Source organism: Acanthochromis polyacanthus, chromosome 21, assembly GCF_021347895.1.
Source record: "Acanthochromis polyacanthus isolate Apoly-LR-REF ecotype Palm Island chromosome 21, KAUST_Apoly_ChrSc, whole genome shotgun sequence".
Classification (NCBI taxonomy): Eukaryota; Metazoa; Chordata; class Actinopteri; family Pomacentridae; genus Acanthochromis; species Acanthochromis polyacanthus.
Window position 1 is genome coordinate 588,556 of NC_067133.1, and position 27,131 is coordinate 615,686.

Below are 27,131 nucleotides of genomic sequence, written 5' to 3' on the forward strand. Positions count from 1 at the left end.
AATTATAAGACACATTTTTGACACATGTGCTGTTCAACATATTCAAAAATATGAAGTCATTTTATCTTTATTTTTTAGCATCAGCATTTATGTATTCATCTAGTTATTTCCATATTTTCTGTACTACACCTACTGCTGCACATGTTAGTGTTTGGAATTATCAAAGTGTTAAACTTAAGTTTGCTATAACTGTTTACAGGTTCATATGAAAAACCTTAAATGGTTCATTTGGAAGCTCTGAAATAAAGCAGCTGCAGGATCATTTAAAAAGAATGAAACTTTGTAGGATGAAAAACAACAAATAAAATAAAGAGACAGTCGCTTAGAAATGCAAACACATGATAAAAATAAAAAAGTATTGTTTTGCTGAGATCAAATCTATGGTATGTGTGTTCGCAATATTCAGTGCATTTGAAATAAGTACGTGGTTGTCAGAAATAAAAATCTAATAATGAATAAAATCTCTTGGAATTATTTTACTGGTTAAATTTTTTACTCTGAAGAAATACGACAAAAAAAAAAGGCAAAAACCAACACATACATAAATTCACTGAGCTTTTTTTAGTGCAGATAGAAATAACTTTACTGCATGTTTTACTGCATCAACATGTCAATATTCTGTCCACATGTGTTTAGACTTCAATTATTATTTCATTATGCTTCCTTTAAAGATTAAAATCTTCTGGAAATTCACTAAATCTCTCATAGACAGACACTATAAAAGGTGACTTGTTTCTCTCATGCTGTTGTCACTAAACCTCACACTGCCGTCTCCATGGTGGTGATTAAAAGAGGAAGTAGTTTTTGTACCACTCTTCTATTTATGTCTCTCACTGTGTGTCTTCGGGCACAGTAATACACTGCTGTGTCCTCAGACTGTTCATCTGTAGATAGACTTTACTGCTGGAATCATCTCTGGAGATGGTGAATCTACCCTGGACTGACTGGGAGTAATAGATAGGAGTACTATATGTGCATACATAAGCGATCCACTCCAGTCCTTTACCAGGAGCCTGTCTGACCCAGACCATCCTGTAGCTGCTGAATGTGAATCCAGATCCTGTACAGGTCAGTCTGTGGGATTCTCCAGGTCTTTTAACCACTGATTCAGATTGTGTCAGTCTGACCATCAACACCTGCCAAGACATGAAGAAAACATCAAATGAATTCTGTTCATACTCCTGTAAGAGTCGTGTCAAATCAGGATTTTAGGAGAGTTAACAGCAGCAGTCCTGTCCTGTAGTCCATCTTCCACAAAGTGTCCAACTCTGTTTTCCTCTCTGCAGCTGAATAAGTAGCCGTGGAAAAATGTTGAGATTTGCATTGACTTCTCCTCACAGGAAGGAGGGAACTGAACTAAAATTCTGTAATATTTTAACAAGATTTGTTCAGGTCTGCTGATCATTTGTGTCACTGTGTATTCTGTCTCAGAGTGATGCAGAAAAATTAGTTCATGCTTTTGTTACTTCCAGGCTTGACTATTGCAATTCCTTATTATCGGGTTGTCCAAATAGCTCTCTCAAACATCTACAGTTGATCCAAAACGTTGCTGCGAGAGTACTGACAGGAGTTAGCAAAAGAGATCATATTTCCCCGAAACTTGCTTCTCTTCACTGGCTTCCTGTTAAATCCAGAATAGAATTTAAAATCCTTCTTCTGACATATAAAGCTCTTAATAACCAATCTCCATCATATCTTAAAGATCTGATAGTACCTTATTATCCTAGTAGAACTCTTCGCTCTCAAGCTGCAGGCTTACTTGTTGTTCCTAGAATTTCTAAAAGTAGAATGGGAGGCAGAGCCTTCAGTTATCAGGCGCCTCTCCTGTGGAACCTGCTCCCAGTTTGGGGTCGGGAGGCAGACACCCTCTCTATTTTTAAGACCAGGCTTGAAACGTTCCTTTTTGACAAATCTTATCGTTAGGGCTGACTGGGTGACCCAGAGGGGTTCGGCTTGTGTCTTCATTTGCACAGCTGACTCCCTCTTGGACATCCCTTAGTTCTGCCCCTAGTCATGCTGCTATAGGCCTAGGCTGCTGGGGGACTTCTCTTGATGCACTGAGCCCTTCTCTATCTACCTTTACATTTAATATGTATACCGTTATTGCAGTACATTCACTCTGTTTCCCCCTGTGCTATTTCTCCGAGTGTCCCTGGTCCCAGAGCTGGATGCTTCAGATCTGTGGTTGATGTTCCACCAGCTGGTCCAGTCTCCACCATGTCCACTGTGGGATGCTGCTGCTCACCTTCCTCCAGCCCTCTGCTTCCAACTCCCTTTTTCCACCAGTCAACTCTGCATTGCCTTCACTATACTTGTTATGCTAACTTACATACTGTTTGAATTTTACTGCTAGCTATATATGGAGTATGTTTAATGTCAGAGCCATACATCATAAGAGTAAATTATGAGTCAGTTTTCAATGTTAGCTTATACTTTGTTTGTGTCACATATCCTGTCATGCATGTATCCAAATGTGTGTTGTGTTTTCCTTGCTTTCCCACCCCTCCCTCTTCTCCCATCCCTCCCCCTTGCCCTCTTCTGTCCTTCTCAACCCGCCCGGCCAGCAGGCAGATGGGTCCCCCCTATATAGAGCTGGGTTCTGCTCGAGGTTTCTTCCCTGTTAAAAGGGTGTTTTTCCTTGCCACTGTCGCCGTTGGGCTTGCTCTGGGGGTCAGGCATATGGGTTCTGTAAAGCGTCTTGAGACGATTTGACTGTAATTGACGCTATATAAATAAAATTGAATTGAATAAAATGAAGAATTAAAGTAAACATAACTTCTGGAAAAATCAGTTCATAATATTATCCTGTTATTTTCTTCACAATGTTCAGTTTTCCAGATGCCAGAGAACAGAAACAAACTGAGAATGTTATTTAAACATCAAAAGTGACTTTACATGGATGTTTCAATGATTAATTTTCCATTCGATGAAACTGACGGAACAATTTTCAGTCAGAAATAAAAACTGTGTGAAACTATGGAAATTGGAGTTATTTGCATTCCTTTTGTTGTTGTTCTTATTGTTATAGCCAGCTACATTTAATTAGTTTTTATACATTTTAAACTTGTCTAATTTCAATGTCTTCATACGTAGAATTTTAAAGCTTCGAGGTTGCAGATAACTTTGAATGTTTGAATCTGAGAACAACCAGTTTTGAGAAACTCTCAGCTCAGCGACCAGGATGCTAAAATATGGACTTTGCTAACATCTCAATCCAACTCAGTACTTTTGCAAAGATTCTGTGAGTCAAACAAAGAAGACACATTTTAAACTCTCAATGAACAGTTTGAATTCATTCCTGGTCTGAGGGCTCCTCCTCTGGTGGCTTCATGTTACAAGTGTTCAGACACTGAGGGGTTTTTGTTCAGGTCTACTGATCATTTGTGTCAGTGTGTGTCTCTGGCACAGTAATACACAGCAGAGTCTTCAGGCTGCATATTCTGTCCATTCAGAGTCACTGTTTTGCTGGAAGTGTCTAATTCGATGCTGAACTTGTTCTTCAGTGAATCTTTGTAGTATGAGTAGCCAGTATTTTTCATTCCAATCCACTCCAGTCCTTTCCCTGCAGGTTGTCTGATCCAAGCTGTGTAGCTGCCCAAAGAATAAGAGACCTGACAGGTGATGGAGAGACGTTGACCTGGCTGCACAGTCACAGATTGCGGCTGAGTCAACTGTTCACACTTCACACCTGTTGATAAAGAAAATGTTGTATGTTAAAGTTTCAAGTCATACTGCAAAGAATGAAGTACAGACTGTCATAAATCCAAAGAGACTCACAGGATGCAGCTGCAAAGAGCAGCAGTAGAGCTACAGACAACATGGTTGGAGGTGAAACTGATGTGCTGTGAACTTTGCTGACAGTCTGATGTTTTTAAAGCTGGACGCTCATGGAGTTTGCATAGAACATATGAAGCATCAGTGCTGGTCCAAGAGAAGCCAATAGAAATGTCTGTTCACTTATTGTATCTGCAGAATGAACACACACATGGAAATCACCTCCTGACTTCATACATGATATTTTAATGTCATTACATGATAAAATGCAACATAAAATGTTGCTCTACTTACACTAATAAGACAACTGTTAACTTTTCTGTTTCTGGAATCTATAAATGTGTTGTCAATGACTCAGTTTTCTAATATTGTATAATTTATTATGTATTTGCAAATACTTATATTATTTTACATAAGCTGTGCTTTCCATATTTAAATAAATTTATATATCAGTGAGTCGTTTAAAATGATTTCTTCAGTTTCATTGAGAGAATTAATTCCCTGTAAGTACATCAACATCATACCAGTGTTGAATTTCACCTGATGAGCACTGTAGGAAATTTAGCTCCTTACTTCCAAACTATCACTTTTTATTACCTGCCTGTTCTATATTTAGAGGATTTAGATTGAAACAATATGTAAGGAGTGTTTGGAATGATAGTTTCAATATTATTTTATTGCACCATGATAATTTATTCAACATCAATATTGCTAATAAATGTTTAAAAAATAAAATATTAGGTCACCATTAGATATTTCTTTTTCTTTCTTTCTTTTTCTTTTTTTAACAAATAGTGCATTCAAGTTAAGAGGCAACCTCACAAGCAATTCCAATGATAAGATATTAAAATATTATTTTGAATATGTGCTTAACATCCATGTTTTGTAACAATTATTTCTCAGGAATGTCTAAAAATGTCACTGTTACAAAAAAAGATGTTTAGATGTGAGAGAATTAAAGTTAGGATGCTTTTCATGTCTGATGAGGACTGTAGGTTTTTGTACAGCTGTTCAACCAACTTCAGTCACTGTGTGTGTCGAGCACAATAATAAACAGCAGAATCTTCAGTCTTCAGGCTGTTCATCTGCAGATAGAGCTGCTCTTTGCCGTTGTCTCTGGAGATGGTGAACCTGCCTTGGACTGACTGAGAGTAGTACTGGCTGCCTGTATCATCAGTAGCGATCCACTCCAGTCCTTTACCAGGAGCCTGTCTGATCCAGTTCATCCAGTTGCTACTAAATGATATTCCAGATGTTGTACAGGTGAGTGTGTGGGACTCTCCAGGTCTTTTCACTGCTGCTTCAGACTCTGTCATGCTCCAACCTTCAGCACCACTCAGGGCCGGACTGGGAAAGAAATTCAGGCCGGGAGATTTCCAATCAGTCAGGCCACTTCCGCCACCGCAACGGTTGTGTCACGTGGGATAATGCACCAAATTTTTGTTTTTTTTTCCTTCCAAAAATATGCCTTTTACAGTTATGTTATAGCAATTGCAACACTACTAAACAGACAGTAAGTCTATTAAACACAACCATAATGACAGCTCCATACAATCCAGTACTTTTCTCTTCTGTAATCTCTTCACTACCCTCACCAATTTTTCTAATGTTTTCCTTTTCCTATTATTCATATAACATGTGGAATTAAAAATATATATATTACTTTGTCAGCAAATCATTTAGATGTCAGCTGGTCATAGCTAACAGTATATGCAAACACCAACGTTCATTTTATAACTAAAAATTGTAAGTCAACTGCCTATCCTACCCAGGGCCGTAGCCAGGATTTTGGAATAGGTGAGGTCTATGATGCGCGCGCAAAGCGCGCGCCGAAAATTTTTCAATGTTTTTAAAAAATATTTATTTTATATATTTTTTTTAGGCTACAAGTCACACAAGATGTTTGTTGTTTAAATATCTTTTAATGATGTGAAATCAGCATTTTCCAAACAAAAATGTATATTTTTTCAAAAAAACAAATCAACTTTTTACATCAAAGGCTAGCTGAATCCTCCTGTGACCAGAGGCATCCCACCGTTCAAGGATATTCTCCCGGTTCACCTCCACTTTCTGATGCAAATGCATCATCGCCAGGCCTGTCAGTCTGTCGTTGGACATGGTAGATCTAAGCCATGTCTTAAGTCTTCGCATGGCTGAGAATGACCTCTCACAGACACAAGTCGTCACTGGCAAGGTTAGAAATATCTTCAACATACATTGTATGTTGTCTGATGAGCCAGGCGCTCATCAAAAAAAAAAAAAAAAAAAAAAAAAGCGCCGGACGCGCTCTCAGCTGTGGATAAAGTAATTAAACTCTTTGATCAGATGATCTGACAGGCCGAACTAGTGCCGAATTATCTAAAAAAATATATTGTGGTCATCTCGGTGTAGATGGGCGGGGATGTGGTCTACAAAGTGCTAATAATAAAAACACTAGTTTTTGAACGGGGTTTGGCCCGCTGCCAAGCGCGTCACAGGGCGCATTTGCGGGTACGTGCATCAGCTGATCAAACAGCTTTTCACCGCAACACGCACACAGGCACAAACAGAACACAAAGCCCATGGATGTTTTTATGAGTTTATGTTTTATTCAGTTGGGCATATTTGGTGAAAAAAAAAAAAACTCGGAAAAAATAGGTGAGGTCTGGACCTCGCTGACCTCATACCTGGCTACGGCCATGATCCTACCTGAAGAGGGGGTCTCAAACGTTTTCAGGCTTCCTGCAACCCACCTGACACCTGTGGAGCTTATTTGGGGCCAGACATTTTTTATTATATTTTGGCCTTTGAAGTCTGATGATGCATTTGTGAATTTGTGAGAAGAACTGACCGTTTGTAAACTTACTTGAAGTAAGAGTGCTCCATAATCTCCGCTCCTTCCACTCTCTGGCCTCACTCTCATATCACCGCTCTAGAGCACTTGCTTTGTGTGAGTGACAGGAGGGTGGGCGTGTACTCTGTAAGGCTTCGAGCGCTGCTGTCTCGCTGTCTCTGGCCTGTCTGCCAAAAAGCCGATCAACTTTTATTCATTGGCCTCCCAGTCCGTGGCTGGCCTGTCCAGGCAGGCCAATAAGGAGGCAGGCCACCGGGAAAAGTCCCGCCTCTCCCGATTGCCAGTCCGGGCCTGGCACCACTCCAAACAAACACAGCAACCACCAACAGTGTGAGCTGTCTGTGATCCATGTTGACAATGTGACTGATATGTCTTCAAGTCTGTAAATGTCCTTTAAATAAACTGAATCCACATGAAAATGCTTCCTTGAGGCTCCTCCTGCATCAGTCAAATCAGAGGGCAGGTCTATAAACAGCACAACATGAGATTCAACATCATTTCAACAACTCTGCAGCTAAAAAACATGTGATTCCTCCATGATATTAGAATAATTACTTATCCTTATTTCATTTTTCATTTTTGATGTCTCATCCAGCAGATTCTGTTAAATATTTACTGATTTTATTGTGTTACACTGTAACTTTTTGTTGTTATGTCCTGAAAATATAAAGATGAGTAGAAAAATATGTCCAAAAAATATAAAGATAAGTAGAAACAGTATAAGCATAAATCTAAAATGTGCATTTTCGAAGAAATAGAGTGTAATAAAAAGAGTGGAAATGTGATAATTGAAACCTTTGAATCTTTCATTTTTAACGATACGTTTCTGACCATATATTAAAAGGCCAAAACACATTAACATGTGCTAATTTCTAGTTTGTTTGAGGAGGTGGATGAGTGGGAAGCTAGTCTTCTTCAAATAAAAGTAAATATTCTTAATTACCACCATCAAAACACACACATTATTGATGTGAAGGGGAAAAGGTGAAGCTTTGATAAGTGTTTCATATTGATATGTAGTGTCTCTGTCAGGAAGGAACTGTGTACAGATAAAATGTGTGTGGTTGCTGGTTGTTGAATTTTTGTGCAGGTCTGTTGGTGGTTTGTGTCACTGTGGGGCGACGTACACAGTAATAAACAGCTGTGTCCTCAGACTGCAGGTTCTGTCCTGTTATTGTCACTGTTCCTGCAGAAGTGTCTCTGCTGAAACTGTCTTCTGTCATTTAATAACTGATTCAGATTGAGTCAGAGTCTGACCATCAACACCTGCAGAAACAAACACGAAAATGGACACTTGTTGTAAATTGGTCACTTTGTGAAGGTAGATGTATGGAGTCACAGGAGTGCCACAATAAAGTATCAATCTGATAAAAGATAAGGAAATAAATGTGTAAATATAAAGAGACATAAAGAAATCTGTTAAGAAATAAGACAAAAAAGTATAAATGTGAAGAGGAATAAATAAAAGAACAAATAAATAAATAAATACATAAACACATACATAAACAAAAAAATACATAAATTTTGTCCTTGCTTTTCCCTTTTCTCTTTTTTCCATTTATTTTTCCTTTTTATCATTACCTTTTCCATTTTGTCATTGCCTTTTCGGTGCAATGACAAAATGAAGAAAAAAACAGAAAAGGGAAAAACAAAGACAAAATTTACCATTTTATGTATTTGTTTGTTTGTATATTTGTTTATTATATTATTCTTCTATTTATTCTTTTATTTATTCCTCTTTATATTTACACATTTATTTCCTTATTTTTTTTAACAGATTTATATTTTATTGTGGCACTCCTGTGACTCCATACTAATGGTGCAAAGACTGATAGCAAAGAGACCTTGGCTGAATCCCAAACCGCCCCCTACACACTATCCCTACACACTACCCCTCCGTTTGCGCGTTCCCGTGGAGGGTCCTCCATATTAAGGGCCGTCCCAAACCAGGTAGTGCGGAGGGAGAGTGGACTGTTCAGCCCTTAAATAGCGAGTCTGCATTGATGCTCACTCCGGACAACTTTTTCAGGAAGTGCAACGTCGAAATGGAGGAGGAAACAAACATATCGATGTAAGTTCCACATGCGTTCTTTATTTCTCCCACGCCTTTTTCACACTGACAGAGCATCACAAAGAGTGGTGTAAAAAGATAAAACAAAAGAAACAAATCTTCTCTGCTGACGTTTGATTTAATTGTGCACCCCCTGACACCTTAAAATTTGAACACAACTGACAGAATTCATTTATTCATTTGTTGGATCTGAAATGCCAGATAATAGGATTGGAAAAAATGTGAGTGAAAAAAGTGGGATGCTTCTGGAAGCAGCAGCGATCCTTGTTAGATGCAACCTGTGCCACAGCGCTACGGCCATGCACAGTAGGCGTCTTTCTGTTACCATGGCGATGACGTCTTCCGTTTTCCGGTGAGGCAACAGGGCGTCCCATTCCTGCCGATCGTATTTATACCCTCCCCCTTCAATAATAGGTGCCCTCCACAGCTGCGAGTGTGACTTCTTTTGGAGTGACACTCGGTAGTGGAGGGGGAGTGTGTAGGGGGCGGTTTGGGATTCAGCCCCAGTGTGTGCTGTAGGTGCTCACAGAATAATTGACCTGACAGGTGATGGAGACACGTTGACCTGGCCTCTCAAGGAAAGTTCATGAAAGCAAAACAAATAATAATGTGTATAAAAATGCATTTACTTTATTGCTGGGGCCTGTGAATGTAATACGAAGGAGTCAGTAGGTTTTTGTACAGCTGTTCAACCAACTTCAGTCACTGTGTGTTTCGAGCACAATAATAAACAGCAGAATCTTCAGTCTTCAGGCTGTTCATCTGCAGATACAGCTGCTCTTTGCCGTTGTCTCTGGAGATGGTGAACCTACCTTGGACTGACTGAGAGTAATATTGGCCGTAGCTGAGTGCTTCAGTAGCGATCCATTCCAGTCCTTTTCCAGGACCCTGTCTGATCCAGTTCGTCCAGTGGCCACTAAATGATATTCCAGATGTTGTACAGGTGAGTCTGTGGGACTCTCCAGGTCTTTTCACTGCTGCTTCAGACTCTGTCATGCTCCAACCTTCAGCACCACTCCAAACAAACACAGCAACCACCAACAGTGTGAGCTGTCTGTGATCCATGTTGACAATGTGACTGATATGTCTTCAAGTCTGTAAATGTCCTTTAAATAAACTGAATCCACATGAAAATGCTTCCATGAGGCTCCTCCTGCATCAGTCAAATCAGAGGGCAGGTCTATAAACAGCACAACATGAGATTCAACATCATTTCAACAACTTGGCAGCCAAAAAATAATAATCTGTTTCCTCCTTGATATTAGAATAATTACTTATCATTATTTCATTTTTCATTTTTGATGTCTCATCCAGCAGATTCTGTTAAATATTTATTGATTTAGGAGAGTAATATTATAGTATAGTTGGATTCAGCTGATTGAAGGTGTCACAGCTCCCTTCTCCTCTGCCTTGCCTGTCTCCCATCCACTCCTCTGCCCTGTATCTTCCCCTACAGCTCGGTGCCTGAGTGGAGTCTAGCTTCTCAGCTGACTCCACTCAGGCAATCAACCACCTCCACGGCTCCCGGACAGCTGACGATCATCACACTAATGACTCACCTCAACAATAAGTACCGGCTCAGCCTTCCACTCCCTGCCAGATTGTTGAACTCAGACCACGCAGTTCAGTTCACTCTCGAGCCTTCTGCATTTTCTGTTGAGTTCCTGTCTTTGTTTTCTTACGCTGTTTTCTCCTGCCTCCTCACCTAGGTCAGCTGTCCGGGATCCCTGCCGTCCTCCTTCCCCTCCGACTCTCCCCAGCCCAGTCATCGTCGGTTTTTCCCTGCCTGGACCTCCCCACTCCTGCCTGGACCCCCGCTCCTGCCTGGACCCCCATTCCTGCCTGGACCCCTTCTGCCCCTGCCTGGACCCCCCCGTTTCTGGCCAAGACCCCCCACTACACCAGCCACTCCTGTACCCTGGATTTTCCCCCCATCGAGCCACCATTTCACCTCCAACAATAAACGCTTTCATTCCAGCCAGCCTTGGTAGTGTGGCTCTCTGCTTGGGTCCACCCGCTCGTCCCTGACAGAAGGACTGGATTCTTTAAGACCTTCAAAGGTTTCAGTATTTAAATTATGTTTTAAGTCACAGAATTTTTGAGAAACTTCAACCATCAAGAGGAAATTAAACACTCAGTAACTGAAACTGGTTTGAATATATGTAAAATGCTGATACTGTAGTGGACAGGAAAAATATCTGCTTTTTTTATCTGTCAAATAATCTCCATAAAACAGATCTTTGTGTCACGTTTAAGTAGATGACAATAAGTGATTTTATAACAGATGTTTAGTCATACCAGGCTGAAATATATCATTTTAAAATGTGTAAGGAGTGTGAGTTTTTTTTAATTGTACCATGATAATTCACTCATTGTCAGTGTTGCTGTCCACTAACTCCTGGGCAGACAGATGCAAAAAAACAAACAGATAAACAAAAGAAAAAAACAATAAATAAATTAGGACACCATTATACTGGAGACTAAATTATTATGAATCTGTTCCTGTTAACCTGCTGTTTACATTCGTGGTTGTGGGTGAAGATGAACTAAATAGTGCTGACTTTTGCAAACAACACATTTCTGCAAACTGAATTACAAACATTTCACATTTTGAAATCAAATTGTTGATTTTTTTTTAAAAAATGCAAACAATTAGAGTTGTTATTACAAAAAGAGGAAGTAGTTTTTGTACCACTCTTCTCTTTCTGTCTCTCACTGTGTGTCTTCGGGCACAGTAATACACTGCTGTGTCCTCAGTCCTCAGACTGTTCATCTGTAGATAGACTTTACTGCTGGAATCATCTCTGGAGATGGTGAATCTACCCTGGACTGACTGGGAGTAATAGATAGGAGAACTGCCTGTGTGCACAAAAGCGATCCACTCCAGTCCTTTTCCAGGAGCCTGTCTGACCCAGTTCATCCTGTAGCTGCTGAATGTGAATCCAGATCCTGTACAGGTCAGTCTGTGGGATTCTCCAGGTCTTTTAACCACTGATTCAGATTCTGTCAGAGTCTGACCATCAACACCTGCCAAGACATGAAGAAAACATCAAATGAATTCTGTTCATACTCATGTAAGAGTCGTGTCAAATCAGGATTGTTGAAGTCCTTCACCTGCCCAGCAGAGAGTTAACAGCAGCAGTCCTGTCCTGTAGTCCATCATCTTCCACAAAGTGTCCAACTCTCTGTTTTCCTCTCTGCAGCTGAAGAAGTAGCCGTGGAAAAATGTTGAGATTTGCATTGACTCCTCCTCACAGGAAGGAGGGAACTGAAATAAAATTCTGTAATATTTTAACAAGACAGAATGAATAAAATGTATCATTAATGTAAATAGAACTTCTGGACAAATCAGTTCATAATATTATCCTGTTATTTTCTTCACAATGATCAATTTTCAAGATGCCAGAGAACAGAAACAACTGTTGAGAACTTTATTGAAACATCAAAAATGACTTTACATGGATGTTTTAATGACTCATTTTTCCAATTGATGAAATTAAATAGTTCAGTCAGAAATAAAAAATGTGTGAAACAACGGAAACTGATAAAGTTATTTGCAGTCCTTTTGTTGTTTTTTGATGTGATAATAATAATAATAATAATAATAATATTAATTATTATTATTATTATTATTGCTATAACTAATACTGTTACCACTGTTATCAGAATCAGAATTAGCTTTAATGTTCACAGCATACAAGGAATTTGGTCTCAGCTTTTAGTGTCACTCGAGGAATAAGAAAAAGAGAATAATAAAATAAATATAGAGACAAAATAATCAGAACAAAAGTAAATAATACATGTATTTATGTATCAATATGTACACATCTAGATTAGAATATATATACACCGTTATGCAAAATGACAACTGCTAGAGTGAGACCACACTGCAAAAAGCAGAGAACATTGTTCTTAGTGCAATAATATCTACAGGTGTGAAGGAATGGTTCAGCCATTTTTAGTTTTTACTTATTATAGCCAACTAAATATCATTAGTTTGTCTAAATTTCAAATCAGTGCCTAATTTCTAAGATTTTAATACGTAGAATTTTAAAGCTTTGAAGTTGCAGATAACTTTGAATGTCTGAATCTCAGAACAACCAATTTTGAGAAACTCACAGCTCAGATACCAGGATGCTAAAATGTGAACTTTGCTAACATGAGGGCTTTGCTAATGCTTTGTTGTCATCATTTTAATCTCAGTCCAGCTGAGTTTTGTTTGTTTGTTTGTTTGTTTGTAAAAAATACTGTGAATAAAAGAAGACAAACTTTGAACTCTGAATGAACAGTTTGAATTCATTCCTGGTCTGAGGGCTCCTCCTCTGGTGGCTTCATGTTACAAGTGTTCAGACACTGAGGGGTTTTTGTTCAGGTCTACTGATCATTTGTGTCACTGTGTGTCTCTGGCACAGTAATACACAGCAGAGTCTTCAGGCTGCATATTCTGTCCATTTAGAGTCACTGTGTTGCTGGAAGAGTCTAAGTCGATACTGAACTTGTTCTTCAGTGAATCTTTGTAGTATGTTGTGGTACCAACCCTCATTCCAATCCATTCCAGTCCTTTTCCTGCAGGTTGTCTGATCCAAGTTGTGTAGTAGCTGCCCACAGAATAAGAGACCTGACAGGTGATGGAGAGACGTTGACCTGGCTGCACAGTCACAGATTGTGGCTGAGTCAACTGTTCACACTTCACACCTGTCAACAGAAAAACAGATTTTAAAACAAATGATGAAGTTGTGCTGCTAAAGAAGAACTGTTAACTACGACACATCAGAAGAGACTCACAGGATCCAGCTGCCAACAGCAGCAGCAGAGTTACGGACAACATGGTTTCTGTTGAGACAGATGTTCAGTTCAATTCACTCCACATCCTGCTGTGAAGTTTTTATAGCTGAGTAGGAAGGAAGCTCAGTGAGTTTGCATAGAATCAAACATATGAAGCCTGAATGTTGGACTAAGTGGAGCCAATAGAAGAGTTTGACTTTATCTGCTCTCTGTCTTCATCTCCCTCACATTTGATGCTTTTTATTTTTAACTCATTCAACTTTAACTGCTGTTTCTGCAAACATTTAGATAAATATCATCATATCACTTTTTATCTGAAAAAACTGATTTACTCCTCACTTCCTTTCTTATCTTAATTGTAATATTTCTCTTTCTGTATTATTCTTATTATTTGGTAATATGTTAATATGAACACAAAAGCTGGGAAAAACTGCTCTTCTGTTGTCAGTCAGGAGAATGTTGATTTTGTTCCATATTCATAAATCTGTCGACCGTTCTATTGCCTCAAACTCTTGATATTCTTTATGCACTTTTTAATTTAGTTTTTCAAATAAAACACATCAGTGGTTTGATCAATATATCACTACATTATCATGAAAACTCTTTCTACATTGATCTCCACACAAACAACATCAGGGTCAATATTCTTTTCATTCACATTCTGCTGCCCTCATTACACTTTTGCATACAAAGCTATGCAGCGGCCTAAACACTCTCCCATGAAGAACCCAAGACAGGAGCTGACTTTAGGTGTTTTAATGGAAGCCGTGTAAAACCGTCAAACAATACAAAGGAAATAAAAAATTACTCTTAAAATACACTTACAACAAATGACTTAAAGAACACTACAGCAAGCATGGCTGCATAAATACAGACACAACAAATCTAATAAGTCTAAACAGACATCCTCAAAAATACTCTTCTGCTGTTCCAACAATGAAATGATATTAACAAAAAGTACAAATATCTGATACAATCAAATAAATGTACAGATTATGCTTCCTGCAGAGCAGCGTAGAACAGACAGATCAGGCTTGAGGGACAGCTTCAAAATGATGATTCAAACCCTCTGTTTATGTGTAGGAGAGGCAGAACACACGTTATGATTTCATGTAGACAGCAGATACATTACAGACATTATTGTCATCAGTTAGATGGAATGTGTTTATTGTCAGCAAACAGATTGTTTTCTGTCTTCATCTTTCTTTATGGAAAAGCTGTTGTTTGTTTTATTTTTAATGAACAGATTGAATGATTTAAAGACAACATCATTGAATCTGTATGCAAAACATGTAAATTTTAAAAGAACTTTGAAGAATTAAATATAAATTATATTTCAAAATATTACAGTTGAAATGAATCATGTTTACATAGCAGAGAATAAAAAATATCCTAAAAAATTCTTCATACATGATCTGTATCACCCAAAGAGATGAGGACTAGTTTTTGTACAGCTGTTCAACCAACTTCAGTCACTGTGTGTCTCGAGCACAATAATAAACAGCAGAATCTTCAGTCTTCAGGCTGTTCATCTGCAGATACAGCTGCTCTTTGCTGTTGTCTCTGGAGACGGTGAACCTGCCTTGGACTGACTGAGAGTAGTATATATGGCTACTACTACTGGGGTGAATGAAAGCGATCCATTCCAGTCCTTTTCCAGGAGCCTGTCTGATCCAGGCCATCCACCTGCTACTAAATTCTATTCCAGATGTTGTACAGGTGAGTGTGTGGGACTCTCCAGGTCTTTTCACTGCTGCTTCAGACTCTGTTATGCTCCAACCTTCAGCACCACTCCAAACAAACACAGCAACCACCAACAGTGTGAGCTGTCTGTGATCCATGCTGACAATGTGACTGATATGTCTTCAAGTGTGTAAATGTCCTTTAAATAAACTGAATCCACATGAAAATGCTTCCTTGAGGCTCCTCCTGCATCAGTCAAATCAGAGGGCAGGTCTATAAACAGCACAGCATGAGATTCAACATCATTTCAACAACTCTGCAGATAAAAAACATGTTTCCTCCAACACATTGGACGATTGAAAAGTTTCATTATTTGACTTTTGATTTTTCATGTCTCATTCAGCAGATTCTGATAAATATTTGTTGATTCATGAGAGCAACATTGTAACATTTTGTTAACATTTAACATGAAGATAAAACTTTTTTAATTAATATTGTCTCAAAAAATATAATAATGCAGAAAATTACAAAAACAATACATTGCTGGAATTATGCAAAAAAAGATTAACAAAAAAGTTGCTATTACTGTTAATGCTAATAAATTAATACTGCATTTATAAATATTTATCGTAAATACAGAAAATTATCATTTTGATAAATTAAATTTGGAATAATTTTGATCAAAGGGTCCCATGCAGACTATGAGGATCACTGCTTTATTTAGGGAATATTAACAGAGTATTTATCACGCTTTCAAATCAAATTTAAGACACATTTTTGGCATTTATGGTGTTTTACAAATTAAAAAATATGAGTGAAGTCTTTTTCACTGTTTATTTTTTAACAGCAGTGTTTATGTGTTCATCCAGTTATTTCTATATTTTCTGTACTACACCTACTGCTGCACACTGAAGTTAGTGTTCAGATGATACAAATATTATAAAATTTAAGCTCATTGTAGCTGGTTACAGGTTTGCAGGTTCATATGAAAAACCTTAAATGGTTTCATTTGCAAGCTCTGAGATAAATCGGCTGCAGGATCATTCAAAAAGAATGGAACTTTGTAGGATGAAAAACAGGAAATAAAATGAAAACAGTTACTTAGAAAAGCAAACATATGATAAAATCAAATTAAACTAATGTTTTGCTTAGATAAAAAAAACATGGTATGTCGTGCTTTCATATGTATGTTTGCAATATTCAATACATTTGAACTAAATATGTTGTTGTCAGAAATAAAAATCAAATAGAACATCATCCAGTGTGGTTCAAGATTAATTTAATTATAGTAGCATTTTTGACTGGTTCCATTCTTGTCATTCTGAAGAAATGCCAGAAAAAAAAGAGACAAAAACCTGCACATAGATAAATTCACTGAGCTTTTCTTCAAGTGCAGATAGAAATAACTTTACTGCTTGTTTCACTGCATCAACATGTCAATATTCTGTCCACATGTGTTTGGACTTTGATTATTATTTTATTATACTTTCATCAAGCATTAAAATCTTCTGGAAATTCACTAAATCTTTCATAGACAGACACTATAAAAGGTGACTTGTTTCTCTCATGCTGTTGTCACTAAACCTTACACTGCCGTCTCCATGGTGGTGATTAAAAGAGGAAGTAGTTTTTGTACCACTCTTCTATTTCTGTCTCTCACTGTGTGTCTCCGGGCACAGTAATACACTGCTGTGTCCTCAGTCCTCACACTGTTCATCTGTAGATAGACTTTACTGCTGGAATCATCTCTGGAGATGGTGAATATACCCTGGACTGACTGGGAGTAATAGATAGGAGAACTCGATGTGCATACATAAGCGATCCACTCCAGTCCTTTACCAGGAGCCTGTCTGACCCAGACCATCCTGTAGCTGCTAAATGTGAATCCAGATCCTGTACAGGTCAGTCTGTGGGATTCTCCAGGTCTTTTAACCACTGATTCAGATTCTGTCAGAGTCTGACCATCAACACCTGCCAAGACATGAAGAAAACATCAAATGAATTCTGTTCATACTCATGTAAGAGTCGTGTCAAATCAGGATTGTTGAAGTCCTTCACCTGCCCAGCAGAGAGTTAACAGCAGCAGTCCTGTCCTGTAGTCCATCATCTTCCACAAAGTGTCCAACTCTCTGTTTTCCTCTCTGCAGCTGAACAAGTAGCTGTGGAAAAATGTTGAGATTTGCATCGACTCCTCCTCACAGGAAGGAGGGAACTGAACTAAAATTCTGCAACATTTTAACAAGACAGAATGAATAAAATGAAGAATTAAAGTAAATAGAACTTCTGGAGAAATCAGTTCATCATATTATCCTGTTATTTTCCTCACAATGTTCAGTTTTTCAGATGCCAGAGAACAGAATCAACCATTGAGGACATTATTTAAACATCAAAAATGACTTTACACGAATGTTGTAATGAAACACTTTTTAGTTAATGAAACGAAATTGTTCAGTCAGAAATATAAACTGTGTAAAACAATGGAAACTGATTATGTTCATTACAGTTCTTTTTAATCTCATGCTTTATTTTAAATTAATTTTAATTTTAAAGATTTGAAGTTGCACCAAATTTTAAATGCTTGAATCTCAGAACAACCAGTTTTGAGAAACTCACAGCTCAGCTACCAGGATGCTAAAATATGAACTTTGCTAACATGAGGGCCTTGCTTATGCTTTGTTTGCATCATTTTAATCTCAGTTCAGATCACTACTTTTGCATAAATACTGTGAGTCAAACAAAGAAGACACATTTTAAACTTTGAATGAACAGTTTGAATTCATTCCTGGTCTGAGGGCTCCTCCTCTGGTGGCTTCATGTTACAAGTGTTCAGACACTGAGGGGTTTTTGTTCAGGTCTACTGATCATTTGTGTCACTGTGTGTATCTGGCACAGTAATACACAGCAGAGTCTTCAGGCTGCATATTCTGTCCATTCAGAGTCACTGTTTTGCTGGAAGTGTCTAATTCGATGCTGAACTTGTTCTTCAGTGAATCTTTGTAGTATGAGGCTCCAGTACTTCTCATTCCAATCCACTCTAGTCCTTTTCCTGCAGGTTGTCTGATCCAAGCTGTGCAGTAGCTGCTCAAAGAATAAGAGACCTGACAGGTGGTGGAGAGACGTTGACCTGGCTGCACAGTCACAGATTGTGGCTGAGTCAACTGTGAATGATCAAGTCATACTACAAAGAATGAAGTACAGGTTGTGACAAATCCAAAGAGACTCACAGGATGCAGCTGCAAAGAGCAGCAGTAGAGCTACAGACAACATGGTTGGAGGTGAAACTGATGTGCTGTGAACTTTGCTGACAGTCTGATGTTTTTAAAGCTGGACGCTCATGGAGTTTGCATAGAACATATGAAGCATCAGTGCTGGTCCAAGAGAAGCCAATAGAAATGTCTGTTCACTTATTGTATCTGCAGAATGAACACACACATGGAAATCACCTCCTGACTTCATACATGATATTTTTATGTCATTACATGTTAAAGTGCAACATGAAATATTTGTAAATGTACATCAATGAAACAACTGTTAACTTTTCTGTTTCTGGAAACTATAAATGTGTTGTCAATGATTCAGTTTTCTATTATCATGCAATTTCTTATATATTTGCAAACACTGATGTTACTTTATATAAGCTTTGCTCTCCATGTCTTAGTATGTTTACACATCAATGAGACTTTTAAAATCATAATTTATTTACTGTTGGTACGCTGACATCAAATGTTTGATGATTTTCACACAAAAATGCACAATGAATAGGAATCTTTGACATTCATTTATTCATTTATTTCAGTTGTTGCAACCTCATTTGCAGCAAAAATCATCACTGATAGTATCTGGGATCAAGTAGTAAATAAAAATTATTGTGGTTGTTTTTCAGGTTTGCATAAAAGGCCGTTAAAACTGTCAGTTATTGTCGATGTATGAGGAGAAAGATGTACACAAACACATAGAAAAATATCTGCTCAGGAACTGGAAATGTGTGACGACATGCTCAATCAAAAAGAATATCTGAATAAAAATATGGTATTTTATACAAATGACAAAAAAATCTAATCTCAATCAAGTATCATGCAGCAGGATTTATTATCTTCATTTTCTTGTCTTGGATTGTTGCACTCGTCTTCTTATGGTCTAATAAAATAAACATGTGACAGAAATGAACAGAATGTGACAAATTCAGATACAAGCCTCCATGTCCATAAAGACATACATGGACTTGTGCTTTACAGGATGTTCAGATGCTTTATTTACTGATTTATTACATTTAAACTGTTCATATTTTCATCACAACATTTTGAGATATTTCTGAGTCTTTCATTACAAGATAATTGTGCTTTCATCAGAAATTAATAATATCTCTCTAAAGTTTATTTCTACAATAAATTTTTAAAAATTTCAAATATCTATATATTTTTTAATTTAGATGTATTTACTCACATCTTCACATTCCTTCAGTAGAGATATTTTTAACCTGGTCAACTTTATGATAAAAAAAAGACCTCCATTAGTCCCTGTGCTCCAAAAAAAGAAATTAAACAAAAATGTGAATGTTTTGTGAAATTTCAAAGTACAGTCTCAAATTTGGAGTAACAATAAATACAGCAATAAACTTTATTTATATAGCACTTTTCTGCATGTTAAAATGTGTTTAACAGGAATGAAGTGATTAAAATAAATATTTTCATCAATAAAAATGAGCAACAAATAGACAAAGATCATGAAAGCAGCCAGAGAGAAATAAATAAAGATCAGTGAGCAGAAAACAATCAGGTCATAAAACAGAAGAGAAGCTGTGAAGAGATCATGAAGCAAAGCCACATATCAAACATTCACAAAGGCCTCCAAGATTATTTATGATATTTAAAAGCCACTAATGATTTTAACTGGTGGATTGTTCCACAGTTTGGATGCAGGAACAACAACAGGTCCAGTCACTCTTGTTCACAGGTAGAGAACCCCATTTACCAACCTGAAAGGATGCAGGACCTGGACTCCTTCCCCCACAAATAGAATATACCAAAAGTGGAATAAGAACTGGATCATTCTGTATCCACTGCTGAAGAAAGAGTTGCTGTGTCAATTAAGTTAAATTAAAAGAATAGCAGTGTTCTGTTCTTAAAATCATTCCTGGTCTGAGGGCTCCTCCTCTGGTGGCTTCATGTTACAAGTGTTCAGACACTGAGGGGTTTTTGTTCAGGTCTGCTGATCATTTGTGTCACTGTGTGTATCTGGCACAGTAATACACAGCAGAGTCTTCAGGCTGCATATTCTGTCCATTCAGAGTCACTGTTTTGCTGGAGTCATCTGTGGAAAGGCTGAATTTGTTTTTGAGTGAATCTTCGTAGTATGTTGTAGATCCTGCTACCATTCCAATCCACTCCAGTCCTTTTCCTGCAGGTTGTCTGATCCAAGCTGTGTAGTAGCTGCTCACAGAATAAGAGACCTGACAGGTGATGGAGAGACGTTGACCTGGCTGCACAGTCACAGATTGTGGCTGAGTCAACTGTTCACACTTCACACCTGTTAAAACAAGAAACAGCATCGTGGCAAATAATCAGATTTTATTGTAAAATAAGAACTGCTGATGATGACAAATATACAGATGTTATAAGAGACTCACGTCCAGCTGCAAAGAGCAGAAACAGAGCAAACACAAACATGGTTTATGGTGAACCTGTGCTGCGGTGAACTCCACTCTGCAGTCTGATGAGAAGTTTTTATAGCTGAGTAACAAAGGAGGCCACTGAGTTTGCATAGAATCCAACATATGAAGCATCACTGTTGATTTAACTGGATCCAGTCCAAATATTTCACTGTGCTTCTGAAAACATGTCTGGAACACGTCTGTTTTTAGCTGATATTGAAATTTCACTAAGCTGTAGCTCTTTGAAACTGCAGTCAGTGAAACAACTGACTTTTACAAACAATACATTTCTGGTTTTGCTGCAAACTGTTTTACCAACATATCACATTTTGAAACCAAACTGAAATCACACTTTTGACATATGTGCTGTTAAACAGATTCAAAAAATATGAGTGAAGTCTTTTGATTTGTTTATTTTTTAACATCAGTGTTTATGTATTCATGTAGTTATTTACACATTTTCTGTACTACACCTACTGCTGCACACTGAAGTTAGTGTTCAGGATGATTTAAATAGTCTATGATTTAAGTTTGTTGTGGCTGGTTACAGTTTGCAGGTTTATGAAACACTTTAAATGGTTTCATTTGGTAACTCTGAAATAAAGCAGCTGCAGAATCCTATTAATAGAATGAAACCTTGTAGGATGAAAAATAATAAGTAAAATGAAAAACAGTTGCAAAGTGCACAAACTGTTGTTCTGCTTAGACACAAACTATGGAAGTTTCTGCTTTCATATGCATTTTTTCCAACATTCAATACATTTTAATTTAGTATATGCTTGTCAGAAAGAAAAATCAAGTTTTTAATGGAATTTTATTAGCATTGTTCATATTTAAAATCTTTTATTTTTCTGAAGAAACACCAGAATGATAACAACCCACACATAAATAAATTCACTGAGCTTTTCTTCAAGTGCAGATAGAAATAAATTTACTGCCTGATTTTCTGCATCAACATGTCAATATTCTGTCCACATGTGTTTAGACTTTGATTATTATATTATTATACTTTCTTCACAAATGAAAAACTTTTGAAAATTCACAGTCTTTCATAGACAGACATTATAAAAGGTGACTTGTTTCTCTCATGCTGTTGTCACTAAACCTTACACTGCCGTCTCCATGGTGGTGATTAAAAGAGGAAGTAGTTTTTGTACCACTCTTCTATTTCTGCCTCTCACTGTGCCTCTCGCACAGTAATACACTGCTGTGTCCTCAGTCCTCAGACTGTTCATCTGTAGATAGATTTTACTGCTGGAATCATCTCTGGAGATGGTGAATCTACCCTGGACTGACTGGGAGTAATAGATAGGAGTACTAGATGTGTGTACTAAAGCGATCCACTCCAGTCCTTTACCAGGAGCCTGTCTGACCCAGTTCCACACGTTGCTTCCGAAGTTAAGTCCAGATGTTGTACAGGTGAGTGTGTGGGACTCTCCAGGTCTTTTCACTGCTGCTTCAGACTCTGTTATGCTCCAACCTTCAGCACCACTCCAAACAAACACAGCAACCACCAACAGTGTGAGCTGTCTGTGATCCATGTTGACAATGTGACTGATATGTCTTCAAGTCTGTAAATGTCCTTTAAATAAACTGAATCCACATGAAAATGCTTCCATGAGGCTCCTCCTGCATCAGTCAAATCAGAGGGCAGGTCTATAAACAGCACAACATGAGATTCAACATCATTTCAACAACTCTGCAGCTAAAAAAACATCTGTTTCCTCCTTGATATTAGAATAATTACTTATCATTATTTCATTTTTTATTTTTGATGTCTCATCCAGCAGATTCTGTTAAATATTTACTGATTTTATTGTGTTACACTGTAACTTTTTGTTGTTATGTCCTGAAAATATAAAGATGAGGAGAAAAATATGTCCAAAAAATATAAAGATCAGTAGAAACAGTAGAAGCATAAATGTAAAATGTACATTTCCGAAGAAATAGAGTGTAAGTATGCAGTGTAATAAAAAGAGTGTAAATGTGATAATTGAAACCTTTGAATCTTTCATTTTTAACGATACGTTTCTGACCATATATTAAAAGGGCAAAACATATTAACCTGTGCTAATTCCTAGTTTGTTTGAGTAGATGGATGGAAGCTAGTCTTCTTGAAATAAAAGTAAATATTCTTAACTACCACCATCAAAACACACACATTATTGATGTGAAGGGGAAAAGGTGAAGCTTTGATAACTGTTTCATATTGATATGTAGTGTCTCTGACACTCATTGACAAATACAGCGAGTTAATTGTTCTTTTTAAAGACAGTCTGCATCATGTAAATATACCAGTTTATTGAAAAGTTTAAATTCTAAAATACCTCCAACATTTTTGGATCATCAAATTAAAGTAACAAAAAGTGACATTTTTCTGTAACAAACACAGTAAGATTAATGTAATACTGTTGATTTTATACTAACAATAAGTCCTAACGACCTGTCCAGGGTGTCCCCTGCCTTCGCCCGAGTCAGCTGGGATAGACTCAGCACCCCCCGCGACACTAATGAGGATAAAGCGGTGCATAGAGGATGGATGGATGGATGAAGTCCTAACATGTTCAGTACAGAAGAAAAAAAGAACATTTCAAGAGGAACTAAAATGAAGAAAACTGTTGAGAAGAATGTTTAAGCTTGACGAAAAGGTTTATGGAAAATACAAATCTCCAATAAACGGATGCCATAAACCATATTTTTGAGAAAAAGTGAAAGAAATATCAAGTGTGTTGCTTTGCATAAAGCTTACAAACAATGTTTTGTTCAGGATGGAGTTTCAACTTTATTAACACACACACACACACAGACACACACACACACACACACACACACACACACACACACACACACACACACACACACACACACACACACACACACACACACACACAAGTTTTGTTCATAATAGTCATGATCTTTACAGAACATATGATGTTGCTACAGTGATTAGAGTTCTTCTGTCCACAAACACTGTATTCAGAGTGGAAATTAAGAGAAGATACGGAATAAAAACTGCATTTATCATTTATGTATCTTGTTTTTTTTTTTTTGTTTGTTTTTTTAGAAATAATGACGAAGCAGCTAAAATCTTGTTCTCTTATTATCTTGTTCTTTCTTGTTTTACTCTTTCATTGATGAATAAGTTGCTACCTTCGTTAACAGTGAACTGATCTGAATTCATTCCTGGTCTGAGGGCTCCTCCTCTGGTGGCTTCATGCTACAAGTGTTCAGACACTGAGGGGTTTTTGTTCAGGTCTACTGATCATTTGTGTCACTGTGGGGCGACGTACACAGTAATACACAGCTGTGTCTTCAGGCTGCATATTCTGTCCTGTTATTGTCACTGTTCCTGCAGAAGTGTCTCTGCTGAAACTGAATTTGTTCTTCAGAGCATCATTTTGGTAAAAGTTTCCTCCTCCCCACCGATGAAAAATCCAGTCCATTGCTTTTCCTTCATGCTGTCTGATCCAACCTGTTGCATAGCTGCTATCAGTCACAGAATAACCAGACAGTCTACAGGTGATGGTCAGAGTCTGTCCAGGCTGCACAAGCATTGAGTCTGGCTGGATGAGATCAATACTGTTCACACCTGTGGAGACACAAATCAACATTATTCATCGAACTATTCAGAGTTTTGAGAAACTCACAGCTCAGCTACCAGGATGCTAAAATATGAACTTTGCTGACATGTGGGCCTTGCTAATGCTTTGTTTGCATCATTTTAATCTCAGTTCAGATCAGTATTTTTGCAAAAATATTGTGAGTCAAACAAAGAAGACACATTTTTAACTCTGAATGAACAGTTTGAATTCATTCCTGGTCTGAGGGCTCCTCCTCTGGTGGCTTCATGTTACAAGTGTTCAGACACTGAGGGGTTTTTGTTCAGGTCTACTGATCATTTGTGTCACTGTGTGTCTCTGGCGCAGTGTTACGGCCACCAGGATTGGTGTGCCGTTTGTTCTTGAGGTGGTGTTTTGCTGGGCCTTTTGTTTAGGGAGTAGTTTGTGTGTGGGTGCAGCTGTGGCTTGTTGCAGAGTCTTTTGGAGCCCCAGCTGCCAGCCGTTTCAGCTAATGATGAAGCTGTTGACGACCTGCACCTCCGTCTGGTTCTCCCCGCCCTCCGGCCATCCTGATTGGGCCACCCTCCAGCTCCTCCTCCTTCAATCAACCAGAGGCAGCCAGGCACCACACCTGCCTACTATAAAGACCCACCATACCATCAGTCTTGGTGGCTGGTGTTTAGACCAGTCCACCCTGGTGCTCTCTCTGTTTCGTGGTTCTGTGTACCTTTGTGTGGTCTTTCGGTCTGGAAGCGCTTGTGGTTGTGCTCCAGACAACTCTGACCTTTTGTTAGCAGCTTTTGTTTAGTGTGGAGACTGAGGCTCCACTTGTGTAGTTGCTAACTTGGTATAGAAACCACTACGTATGCTGAGCTTTCGTAAACTATGCTCATTATGTATACTGTTCCAGAGGCACCAGTTTTGTTTAGTTTGTTTGTACACCATTTGTATTAGTTTTTGTTTCTGGTGGTGGGTGTTGCTTCTGTAATTCAGTTTGGCTAGGGAGTTTAGTTGTTTTCTTTGAGTTTAGCTTAGTTTCGAACTCTGTTAGCCGTTATGTTTTATTCTGTTCTTTGTTTTAGCAACACCCACCAGTCTTGTGTTTCGTTGTCACCTTTTTCGTTCCCTTTTACTACTAAGCAATAAATCCCTTCACCTAAACCAATAACATCTGGTTATTTTGTTGCATCCAGCCAGCCCCTAGAGGTTGGGTCGTAACACACAGTAATACACAGCAGAGTCTTCAGGCTGCATATTCTGTCCATTCAGAGTGACTGTTTTGCTGGAAGAATTTGTTTTTGAATGAATCTTTGTTGTGTGTTGTTGATCCATCAGCTGCCATTCCAATCCACTCCAGTCCTTTTCCTGCAGGTTGTCAGATCCAGTGTGTCCTGTAGCTGCTCACAGAATAAGAGACCTGACAGGTGATGGAGAGACGTTGACCTGGCTGCACAGTCACAGATTGTGGCTGAATCAATTGTTCACACTTCACACCTGTTAAAACAAGAAACAGCACTGAGACAAATGATCAGTTTATATTGTAAAAGAAGAACTGCTGCTGATGATGAATATACAGAACTCACATCCAGCTTTCACTTACTATGTGTGCTGTTTTCAAGACACAATATATTTACTGCTTCTTCAGGAAATCTTCAAAAATGTAGGCGAAACATTTCTTTCATGGCACCTTTTATTCATTCATTTCGTCATTCACATTCTGTTTACACTTTAATTGTTTTCTACACTGAAGCTGCAGCTATCAGGATCTTGCAAATATGTAAAAGCACAAAAATAGGAAATAATAATAGAAGACTGTAAAGAAAAGAGCTGCTCAGAGATGCAAACAAACACGACAAGAAGATTAGTTTTCCAAAATGCCAGGAACAATTTCCCAGAAATGATTTTCTTTCATTACACAACACAACTTGTGAAAATTCATCGTATTTATCGTAGTTTAATTTCAGCAAAAATTAAGTTCTTAATGCATGTAATTTTAAGTATTAATGTATTGTTTAAAAGTTTTCAGAATTTTTTCTGCTGGTACAAATGTCAACATATCTGAAAAGCAGGGTGCCTGGATAGCTCAACAGGTTAAGAGGGTGGCCAATGAACAAAAGCATCCCTGATGCAGGGGTTTGATTCTGTTCTTGGCCTTTTGCTGAACGTCTTGCCTTCACTCTTCTCCCTCCTTCCCTGTCCGTCTCCACTGCACCTACTGATTCCAAAAAAAACACTTTAAAAATAAAACATCCGAAAAATAAAACAAAAAACATTGAACACTGCAATAAATGTAAAAGAAACTACATGATAGAAGACATATAAAATACTTTCACTATTCAGTATGAAGAGATGACTGTGGGAGGTTTTTGTACAGCTGCTAACACAACTTCAGTCACTGTGTCTCTCGAGCACAATAATAAACAGCAGAATCTTCAGTCTTCAAACTGTTCATCTGCAGAAACAGCTGCTCTTTGCTGTTGTCTCTGGAGATGGTGAACCGGCCTTGGACTGACTGAGAGTAATATTTGGTGCTACCACTGCCACTATCTATCCAGGCGATCCACTCCAGTCCTTTTCCAGGAGCCTGTCTGATCCAGTTCATATAGTAGCTACTAAATGATATTCCAGATGTTGTACAGGTGAGTGTGTGGGACTCTCCAGGTCTTTTCACTGCTGCTTCAGACTCTGTCATGCTCCAACCTTCAGCACCACTCCAAACAAACACAGCAACCACCAACAGTGTGAGCTGTCTGTGATCCATGTTGACAATGTGAC

The 27,131-nt window shown here is 38.1% G+C and overlaps 2 protein-coding genes and 1 long non-coding RNA gene across 3 annotated transcripts in view; 1 reads left to right on the plus strand and 2 right to left on the minus strand.

Moving 5' to 3' along the window:
* Window positions 1-3,576: 3,576 nt before the first annotated feature.
* LOC127531545 (uncharacterized) lies at window positions 3,577-20,231 on the minus strand. Its single transcript, XR_007938678.1, has 4 exons — window positions 20,122-20,231; window positions 18,371-18,559; window positions 13,297-13,373; window positions 3,577-3,611 (listed from the first exon to the last, which is right to left on the minus strand). It is a non-coding gene; the product is annotated as an uncharacterized LOC127531545 (long non-coding RNA).
* On the plus strand, window positions 8,459-11,139 carry LOC127531541 (splicing factor 3A subunit 2-like). The gene is made up of 2 exons (XM_051941099.1): window positions 8,459-8,678; window positions 10,388-11,139. Exons 1-2 carry the CDS (start codon window positions 8,611-8,613, stop codon window positions 10,704-10,706), a joined length of 387 nt encoding a protein of 128 aa, XP_051797059.1. The 5' UTR covers window positions 8,459-8,610; the 3' UTR covers window positions 10,707-11,139.
* Window positions 20,232-24,379: 4,148 nt separating the features above from the next.
* The window catches only part of LOC110972454 (uncharacterized), a 16,221-nt gene continuing 13,469 nt past the window's right edge, over window positions 24,380-27,131 (minus strand). Inside the window, exon 17 of the mRNA XM_051941480.1 lies at window positions 24,380-24,385. Coding sequence (XP_051797440.1) covers window positions 24,380-24,385 — 6 coding nt within the window. The remainder of the gene's footprint in view (window positions 24,386-27,131) is intronic.

Excerpts from the sequence above, each read along its gene's own strand:
- LOC127531541 (XM_051941099.1), top strand. The coding sequence starts at position 8,611 with ATGCTCACTCCGGACAACTTTTTCAGGAAGTGCAACGTCGAAATGGAG. Across the intron at positions 8,679-10,387 it reads GAGGAAACAAACATATCGAT|GTCAGCTGTCCGGGATCCCT; the intron begins GTAAGTTCCACA and ends CTCCTCACCTAG.